At 30.8% G+C, this 10,799-nt stretch overlaps 1 protein-coding gene across 3 annotated transcripts; it reads right to left on the bottom strand.

Annotated features, from left to right (window-relative positions):
• Window positions 1-1,092: 1,092 nt before the first annotated feature.
• On the bottom strand, window positions 1,093-10,622 carry LOC134260269 (uncharacterized). 3 transcript variants are annotated; one of them, XM_062742839.1, is made up of 8 exons: window positions 10,523-10,622; window positions 6,549-6,605; window positions 6,166-6,224; window positions 5,175-5,223; window positions 3,841-4,097; window positions 3,682-3,752; window positions 3,243-3,598; window positions 1,093-3,073 (listed from the first exon to the last, which is right to left on the bottom strand). In XM_062742839.1, exons 3-8 carry the CDS (start codon window positions 6,212-6,214, stop codon window positions 2,209-2,211), a joined length of 1,647 nt encoding a protein of 548 aa, XP_062598823.1. In that variant the 5' UTR covers window positions 6,215-6,224; window positions 6,549-6,605; window positions 10,523-10,622; the 3' UTR covers window positions 1,093-2,208. The 3 variants fall into 3 exon arrangements, with proteins under 3 accessions (XP_062598823.1, XP_062598822.1, XP_062598821.1); XM_062742838.1 differs by lacking the exon at window positions 10,523-10,622 and adding an exon at window positions 6,864-7,177; XM_062742837.1 differs by lacking the exon at window positions 6,549-6,605.
• Window positions 10,623-10,799: the final 177 nt, after the last annotated feature.

Below are 10,799 nucleotides of genomic sequence, written 5' to 3'. Positions count from 1 at the left end.
ACATATCCTATATTTATATTCAAAAAATGGTCAAGATTTGTTTAGTGTATGTCCTTGCGAAAGAGTGATTTAATGTGGCACCTGGATGTATATAAAATATACCTAACCTGAACATAAAAACACGACAGAATTATTTAAATACATTCTCTCGATAGTTGATGAATAATCGCACTTAACAAAGGATATACATTGGTATTATTAGCCTATTAAAAACCTGTAAATGATATTCTGTTTTATAATAAAACGCATTTTTCATTGTTAAAAAATTCCCAAATATGCCTCTCACAGCACATAAAATACGTCATTTTTACCACAATGACGTCATGATTGACAAGTTCATCGAAATCAGTGATTTGTTTAAAACCAGCTGTATAAGATTTAACTAGCGACTTTTGTTAATGCATTTCTAAGTTTTATTGTTGTTTATTATGCTAATACAGTTTAAAGTTGCAAACTATTTCATTTTTGGGTAATATGAGGATTGCATAAAAGTAATATTTTTGTGTGACGTCACAGTAAACTTTTCCCGTATAAATTAGGCCCTGCCCCCTTTTCTAGCCTTAACAGTGCTGCGTATTAAACAGTCAAATTTAATCTCACTGATACCATCACTTAACGATATTGTCCTCTTGATTCTTTGAAAATTTCATTAATTTTTAAATACAAGAATTGTGAGAAATAGTACCTATGTCAAGATCTAGTAAATGAAAGGTGCCTACAAGTTTCTCTAATTTCAGAAATTTTTTTAGTCATTCAGCTTTATAACTAAAAAAACATAAATTGAGATAGGTACAGTTTAAGATTATTTCGGCATAATTTAAAGTTGCATTCCATTGATGTCAAAATGCTTTATTTTATACAATTCTTTTTAAGCTGTAACATGTGTAAGGTACAGGAAAAATATCATTATATTAATTTTGACGTCATAATGGTTCTCACACAAGCTAACACACTCATCGGATGTGTTGTCATACGGCGTAGAGTCTACGTTAAGCTCGGTTTTCGACCAATGAGATACAGTGATTGTAAAATCCGTCAAAATTATTTAAAAAAAAATAAAGAGAAACATTTTTTAAAGATCAACATTTTAAAACATATTTAGTACAATGTATTTATAATAAAAATCAAGGGAATAAATCTATAAGGTAAAATTCAATAAAAATGTTTACAAATGTAAGAATCAAGTAATAATAATACTGTGTAGGTATGGAGAGTAATGGTGAACATAGCTGCACTAAAAAAATGAAAAAAGATCAACACTGATCGATCCATAAGAACTATAACAATAAACATCTCTAACCAGGACATAAGCAGTGACCCCTGGGGATTCTAGAGATGGGATCAGGTGCATTAAAAAGTAAACATCCCCTGTCGCAAAATATTTACCACTGAAAAAGGAAACATTGATATCTTTAAAAAGTCACTTTGTACATTTATAAGTTAAATTCTACATTTAAAACTTTTGGGGGAAAAGTGGATTTTCTACATTTATAAATGTGCATGGAAGAATGCCATCAATCTAGCTACAATCAGTTTTTATAATCCACATATTTTATCAAATGTACACTGCACATTCAAAAAGAGTGATCAATGTTTAGTTAATACGTTTAAACAGTATTCTTTAAGAAAGCTTGTTATATGTATAATTATGAAGAATTTTTGATAAGGAGAAGACCCTTAAGTCTCCAGGTTTAACAACACAATAGGGCGGTCTTCGTAGGAGACTGTTACAAATCCAGAAGGCCCATGGGGCCAAGAAAGAGCTCGCTGTGTCCTGTTTGTAATTTTCGGCATTAATGATAAACAAATTCTTTTCAAGAACATTTTCGCCTTCAAAAATCTGCAGATCCAAGATTAAAAAAAAAACAATGTGAGTTTCAATGAAATATTAAACTTTTGCAGGGCTTGAGGTGTTCATAAAGTGTAAATCTAACAAGACATAACTCCTGTAATGTAAAGTTTCATGTTATTTCTAATTTAATGATCTTGATTGGTGGATTATATACTCCTTGCATTCAATTAAAATATCTTTCATAGAAAATTTCAGTTTTTTTTTAATTTGATGAGTTGCCAAGATACTGTTCTTCTTTTACTCTGTAGTTTCGGCATATTAAACACGTCGATAGATAATAATGGTATTTCGTAAACAAATAGTTCAATGAAGGTACATCTGATGAATTGAAATGTTGATAACACTCTCAAGCCACGCTATATTGTGTCGAATGTAATATATTTCTTAGTTGCCTTGGTGAAACGATCAAGAGCCACTCGGAGGCTAGCTGCGATTGTCTCATTTTTTGCACTGAAGCACTCCGCATTCAGAAGGTTTAACTCTCCACCATATATGATACCAACAGCGTATAGATCGTCCCCAACTCTTGTCAAAACGATAGATCCGCTGTCCCCTTTGTCGGAAAATGTTTCAAAAGCAACATGCGGTAATATAACCATAACCTCGCCATCAAATAATTCAAAGTCGCTTACTTTCTGGACGAATCCCTCTGTTTTTGATGTAGTCGCGCCATACTTAAATACCAGCCTGTCGGTCAGTGTTGAAAGAGGTTGTCCATAAACAAGAACCTTTTCGTTCAACCCTTCAATGGTTTTCAATAATAACCCAAGTACTGATTTATGTATTGATATAACGGACACATCATGCACGTTATCAACTGATCTTCCCATTTCATACATATTTTCATTCGGCCAAATGCAGCGGCCAATCCTTTGCTCGAGATGCTGCACTTTTGCAAGATCCCCTTCTTTGAAAAGATGACCAGATGTAATGGCAACAACGTTTGAAAAAGTCTCATCATGATTTTGTTGACTTGAAACTTCTCCAAACATTCCTAAGCTCCCTTGAATCTTTTTTTCTTCATTTACAATTTCACCACCACATTTGATCCTACACTGAGGATTTAACGCTTCTTTTATCAACTGAAATTCTATCATCCCATGAAAGTGCATTCTTATAGTTTTTTCAAGTTTGTTTTTGAAATTTGGATTCTGATTACTAGAGAAAATGTGTAATGTTCCATCACAAAGCCTGTATCCAGCGACCCCATATTTTCGTCCACTGAATAAAAAAAAAACCACCGTGTTTAAATATCTAAAATATTTGAGATAATTAAATTTTATTGTTTAACAAATTCAACGATTTGATAGGCTGTACACAAAGAAAAGTATGATTCATTATTTTCTTGCTTGAACGATTAATGAATTTTAAAAGGTATTATAATACCTACGCTTTAATCTTTTTCACACACTCTTTTGAAAGTTGTGAGTGTACGAGGGATTTCCTTGTAAAAAGTTTCTCTTTAAGTTCTCCAAGTTGTTTGACAAATCCGCTGATTTGTCGTGTTGCAGTTTTTCCTTTCAAATACGATGTGATATTGTCAAGTGTTTTCTCTAATTTCAAATAGCATTTATCATAAATTATTGATTTGTCACCGTTCGCTCTCAGGACATGTGATGCATGACATTGGGCTTTCCTGACGACCAACTTGATTTTCTTTTCAATATCAAAATCAGAATCGACAATGAAAAACAGCATTGATCTGTCAATGTCCTTCACCAAGGAGTTTAAAGAATCAAAAGAGATCTGAAAATAAACCAAAAATCATAATTATTGAGGATCAATTTACAAAATAATGAAAGTCATTAATTCACAGAAATAGTCTTTACCTTATCTTCCCAAAACGAATATCCAAGATAACACACAAAAACAGATTCTTTATCGAAAGACTCTTCTTCATCTAAAATAATAATAAAAAAATTCCCGTTATAAGTAAATAATTTGATTAAAAAGAGAATTACTTTGAAAATACAGAAAGCAGGTCCTACATTGCTTATACTGGGTTGTTTTGGTTGAAAATTGAAAGAATTCCAGGCACAATTTCTTGGCATTTTCTTTGTCATCGATGATGAAATATATTCCATCTTTTGGTTCAGGAACTGTCTTTAGCGCTTCCCGTTCTTTCTTCCAGAAATACTGCACCTCCGAGGAAATGCGTTTATATAGGTTCAATTCAGGCGCCCCATACTCGAAAGTGACATAAAAAGGACGAAGGATATGAGATCTTTCGTTTAAAGTCGGTGGACTGCAAAATAATTTCTATCGCTTGATTTAAACAAATATTATTTTCGCAGGTACTATAAGGCTTCCCAGAGAATATTGTAGTGTACTCTCTGCATGTACTTCTCTGAACTACAAATGTATGACGTCATAATTGAAAATGACGTCAAGTCACTGCATACTTGAGCTGTAATGATAGGGAGAGTGTCATAAACTTTACAACCTATTTCAATCTGCATATAAAGTTGCAGAATGCTAGTTTAAAATAAACGTGTTTTTTATCAATTTTTCAAAAGTCTAATATATCCGAATAATTTAGATAACTTTGCTTTATTACTCTTATTTAAGAGTCAGCGTGTTCAAACTACGTACGAAAATATACTTTTGACATTTACCTTTTTTTATACCCGTGGACAGAGGCAGAATTTATAGTATGTGTATAAAAAAGCCTGACGCAGGTTGTTAATAAGGATTTTTTAATATCTTTTGTGGAAATATGTAAGAGGAGTTTCCTCTCTAACTGAATCCTGCTTGGGAAAAACGTACGATGGCTTTGTTTTTTAAAAGATGAAGATATTCAGCGGAAAATACCCTCAGATTTGTCGGTAAGGTTGAAGTTAATATGAAATAAATTGTTCCAAAGAAATAGTATAACTTTTCCCAAGCACATTTTGGTTTCACAAGAATGAAACGAGTTTATTTATTTGACAAAATGTTCATAACAATTGTGTAAATAACCTGCGCCAAAGCGATTTATGTGAAACATTTCAAAAAAGAAATGGCCGTCACGTGATTAACAAGGTCATGTGACATCGTAACAAATATGTTTATATATAGCCTATTGGATTCTCTGTATGGATTTGGCGTACTGAAGTACATAACTTAAAAATAAAACTCAAAATCAGCTTTGAAATGCAGTGTTACGTTTTAAATGCATTTTAAGCTCCAGGAAGCCTTAACAGTACTGCGTAAGAACATATTTTTAAAGCTTGCATAAACTTTTAACTTAATTATAAAGATGTTTTCTGTAGTTACTGAAGCATATTCTAATCATATTTATAATGGAATGTCCACATAAATTTTATAATTGAGTTTATTGTACCTGTTTACTCGGACCCGTTTCCATGGTATTGGATCAGCCAAACAGAAACCTAAAAATATTAAGTTTAAAATTAACTAGCAGACGTGCTATTGAATTCGAAGACATCTAAGGACTATGGCATACCATAAGATTTATTTAAGTCTTAAGTGGGGTAATCAAATATGTCCTACGTAAAGGCATATCTTCAGGTTTCATCTAAAGTTAAAACATTGCATGATCTGATCATGCATGGAGTTAGGAGGCTCTAAACTTAGTACAACCCTTCATTTTTTATCATTAAATTAGTAAGGGGTGGGGGTGGTGTGGGGTTTATCTACTGCTTTTAATGCCGAAAATCTTCTTTTTTTCATCCCCTTTCGAAAAAGTTTCATCTGGTTTTGATATTTCCTTTTTTATGCATCATAGTCGTTTATTATATCGGGCTGTTCCTTCCTCCATCCAACTTTGAAAAAAAGGATTGCTTTCTACCTAAGAATTATTGATTACCAAAATGTAAAATTTCTTACTGTAATGTTTTTTCCGATGCAATTTTTATGAATTAAAAATTCAAATTAAATTGATTGAATGTTGGATTTATTGGTCACAATGTGCAGAAAATATCGAAGAAATGAAATTCTTTTTGACTCATTTTATACGTAGAAACTCAAACCCATATACTGATTATTATTTAGTTAAAAATCCTGAGGAAATAGAATACTAGCACTGTAAGTATGATGTCATGATTAGTAAATAACAGAAAAATCTGTCGTCAATTCAGTGTAAACATAATGGGCTAACAATTGGTGTGAAAAAAGCCCGTCAGCAACTGGCTAAATGATAAATACTTACTTGCTGGCGAAAGCGTATTTTTACCGGTCTAGGTACTTCCTAATTGTGAAGAACCAATTAAATAGAACTTACCAGTAAGCATACCTGTGTATAAATATAATTTACAAGGCTGTTTTACAATGTCTTTCCTCTTATTTTTTTTACAAAAAAAATAATAATTTACCTTTCTCAGCTTGCCAGCGTGTCACAACACCTGATCTAGATCCTGCCATTTTCCATAGTCTATAAAAAATTTTACTTTGGAGTACTTTTTATTTCAACATTATTTAAGGCATAAAATTTCTCAATATTTTTGCTGTACAAAAGATTGATATTTTTAATACACACAGTGAATTATCTACAATTAAAATTTATGAGATTTATGCTGAGGAAACCATGCTTAAAAATTTTTGTTTAACTGACAAACAAATATTATTTAATTGAAGTGTTATTTCTTTAAATGATCTAAATATGGAATAATAACATTATTTTATGATGCTTATTAAAAAATAACATTAAAAATGATTATAATTAGTCAGATTTTACCATGATTTGGACAATATTTACCTGTTATTTACGGTTCATTACACGTGAAAAAACGCCCTACCATTATTGATGTGGCGCCTAAATTGTAGAACAATAAATTAACAAGAAACAACAAACACAACAAAATATGTTCTTATTGTTTACTTCATTGAGAAGCGTTATACAATACGACAATCGTTTGAAAATAAATGAGGACAAAATACCAACTAAATTAAAGAGATATTGATTTGCTATTGAGATGTTAGGACACAGCAAATGCAATTTTATAGACATTTATGTTTTCATTAGAAAAGGAAACTTGAGTAGAAATTATAAATCTATCGATATTTTAACTACCTTTCTTGAAATAACGTGACATCATCGCTACAATACATTGTTGGAGGAAAATGGAAATCTATATGCAAAGGAGTATAATAAAATGCATTAAATGTCAGAAACCCATTTCAAATAAAATATTCATCTTTCAAAACATTAAGAGACAATGTAAAGGATCGATTTTCCCCTTAACATTCAATATATGAATTATAAAAGAAGACTCTCTTTGTCCCAAACTTTGTGATTTCCTGTTATTGAACACTGTTCAGGATTGATTGCAAATAATTGATAAAGCTATCTTCGTAGGACCGTGGTTCTCTCTTCAAATACCATGGAGATAGCAATAAATCAATATGATGAACAATTAATGATATTCACCTATCCTGGTAAAACGTCAATAGGTTTTATCTAAATTGGAACCAGCCAATTTCAGATGAATCGAGTGGAATCTTTGATATTTTTAGGTGGTGTCATCCTACTTTTTTCATATTGATTTGATTTTTCATTTTCGTTTAGTTAATTTAAATATTTTATGGATTATCGTTCATTTTTAAAAATCTTTATCGTTTAATTTCGAAGTTGATGTTATTAATTTTTTTTATATTATCTTTGCATTCACATTGCACACATGTAAAAATGATTATCATAAAGGTGATGAAAAACAAATGGTAACATTACTCTGTTTAACTATGTCAAAGTATCCGTTTATATAAGTTTACATCATGTAAACCATTCCTGTATATTTAATTTTACTATTTTTTTGTATACTTTAATTACCATGATCTTATATAAATATAATAGAAAAATTAAAAATTTTTAAATCATGTACAAATTAAGAAATATGTTGTTCTTATCCTCTATTTCCTCTGTAAGGAATATGTTGTTTTTATCCTCTGTTTCCTGCATTGCGAGACCAACTGGTTGGTGACCTCATACATGATCTGTTAGTGGAGCAATAGCAAACTTGTTGAATACACTGACAGTATCATAAGAATTATGAAGGTCACAATCACAATATGATGTGGTCTTTTGAGAGTATGGAAAAAATATTATGTTTGTACATGACTGATCTGTAATCTTATTTAGGTGCACCTTTGTTGCTTGTTAAGCATATGTGTGACGTCATAGTTGTTTTTTTCCTGCATTCAAGAAATATAAACAAGACACGGTTTTGTTATGCTTATGTCATTGTTTGATTAGACGATATTGAGCCGAGTTTCACCATCTGATACTTTTAAAGTTAATAAGAAAAAAAGGAGCATTTGAATTTTACACATATTGTATGATATGAAAATTACATGTGCTAAGTTTTTGTTGTTAAAGCTGTCTCAAATACTACGTAATTTTCCAGGTCACTATGCACTGTGATTAAAGAGGCTTTATTTTTAGAATTCTAAACCTTATTATTTCCCTGAAAAAAATTAAAGTTACATGTACACTGATATAATTTCATCTATGCCGATATGAATAAAGTAATTGGACCGGAAAAATGGAGAATAAAAACTCAATTTAAACACTGTAGGGCATATTTTTGTGCATCAATATAAGGTAAGAAACCTAAGATATAACTGCTTTGAGATACATGGAACATACTAAATGGAAAATAATACAAAATATGAAAAAGTGAAGTATAAGTATTTCTTTATTCAGTTTAAGACCCTTTTCTATTTAAGGACGCGTTTTCCTGTAAACATTTATTTTTTATAACTTTTGAAGAACAAAATAATTTATCAATATACTCCCATTGATTTATTGTCAAGAGCAATTGTTGCCAAAAAAGTAATTTCATTAAAGATAATAAATATACATTTTATGTGTGTCATCATAAAGTTTTCCATTTAGGATATTGAGCAAATTTTTGCCTTTCCAATTTGAATGTTCTTGAAATAAATGATGTCATGGACATAAATATACTGACACGCAAAAGAAACGCAACAAACAGTAATCTACAAATGTTTGATTTTTTTTATCTTATGATTTTTAAAAGCGAATAAATTAAGGCTAAACTCACTTTTCAGAATATCAGAGATCTGATAAAAATGTTAAATGTTTATCTTTAAACTTTACTAAGTAACATTATGACTGTTAAAACACCCCATCCCAGCCATTCAAGTAAAACGTGCAAGACTGTCCTAAATAAAAGCAATTGCAGCTCAATTTCTACGATACAATAGGTTCATTAACGTCGAGATCTGAGCGAAGGAAATATTCTTTGGCATTTTCAAATGCCCGTTTTTCAGATGATTAGGTCGAATTTTCTCTAACTTAGAGCAGTGTAGCACCCTTGGACTTCCGGTACAAGGACTGTCCTTAATGCATATGATACGTAAGACCTTTTGAGGCTTATGTAGTGAAATTTCGCATAAGCAACTCATTTACAGTGAAATTTTCCAGCTAGAGCACTGGAAATGCGCACATAAGCCATTTTCAAGTAGCCTTAGGATCGTTGCGGGGAAACGAAAGGAGAGTTTATTTTTTGAAATTTTGCTGTTTTACTTATGATGAACAGTAAAAAAAACCCTTAAAACTCCATAATATTGCCAAATGTTTTGTTAAACATACAATTTTTGATTTCTGTAAAGGATTTCCATCGCTAATGGGACCTAATTCCCTACCCTTAAATGTCCGTCAAGTACATAATACACTGATATTATATTAAAGCATTTTATAGTGGAAAACGATTGCCAGCGAGAAAGTTTTAAAAATATCATTAATTAAGCAGTAGTTAATTAAAAAAAGATTGCACTGAAGGAAAAAGTGTTTATTCGAAATAAAAATTCAACTAATTTTACTATCAATTAATCCTGCGGTGGAAAGGTGCATTTAAACATTAAAAATCGAATGACAATTGAAAAATTTTTTTTTACCGGCTAATTTTTTTTAATTGATTTTTTTATTAATAAAAAAGTGTAGTTAACTCTTAACAGAACTCCAGGTCATAAATTAGGACACATCCCACTATACATACTAATACATGTAGTAATAAATGGGAAATATGTATAAATAAATTGAGTATTCAATGCCTACGCATCAGTTATGTATTCAATTTCACTGAATTTGTTCCCATTAGGGATTGAATACCTTAAGCAGACTCAAACTTGACTTCCGGTTATGGAATGGAAATCGTTCAACAGTAAAAATACCGATGTTTACCAAATTGAAGATATTCATAAGTTTAAGTTACAAAATTCTTTACTTTACATAATTATTTCCCCCTAAAGTAGGGTGTTGCATTTCTTTTGCGTGTCAGTATATATCGTGTCAATTTAGAAAGACTCGTATTCAAATTAAATATTAACAAAGTTTGTTTACAAAAGTTTGTCATTTACTTAGATATCTTATCGTTAATTATAAAAAAATATTTTGATTATCTTTTAAAGTTTACATGAAGCAAAATAACTCAATGTTTTCTTTGTAAACAAAAACTGAGGAATCAACTCACCTTTCATTTCCTTTTTTTTTTCTAGTTATTTTTTCTATCGGGGCGAATATTGAAATCTTTGACGAAAAAATAATAAAAATATTTTTACCTTCATAAAATTTCTGCTGCTGAAGTTCATTACATTTACTTAAAAAATATTTTAAGGGCCTGATTTTTTTTCCAAATTAGAAAAGGTGTTCTGCCAGTTTCTACAAGTCGTCTGCCATTTTTGTTTGTTTTGTCAATATAAAAGAAATACCTTTATGGTGATTGTAAATAATTTCCAGCACTATTTTAACGTTGGCAATCACCTCTGTCGGATACATGTATCTAATCAAATTACACAAACATTCAGTCTAAAAAGCATCTCTAGTGAAGGCAGAATTGGTAGAAAGCAATTATCAAGGTAGGCGGAGCCAGAAAAAACACCAATGGATTGATTAATAGAGAAATGCATAACAACAGTTATTGCATTTTGATTTATCTTTTCATGTGAGGGGTCTACATTTTCAAAGCAATCGACCTGTTCCTAATTA

The sequence above is a fragment of the Saccostrea cucullata genome, unplaced genomic scaffold (assembly GCF_032062105.1).
Source record: "Saccostrea cucullata isolate Sc308-1 unplaced genomic scaffold, CSIRO_AGI_Scuc_v1 ctg1987, whole genome shotgun sequence".
NCBI lineage: Eukaryota > Metazoa > Mollusca > Bivalvia > Ostreida > Ostreidae > Saccostrea > Saccostrea cuccullata.
Note: the sequence above shows the minus strand (reverse complement) of the source record. Positions and strands in the feature narration are given on the sequence as shown.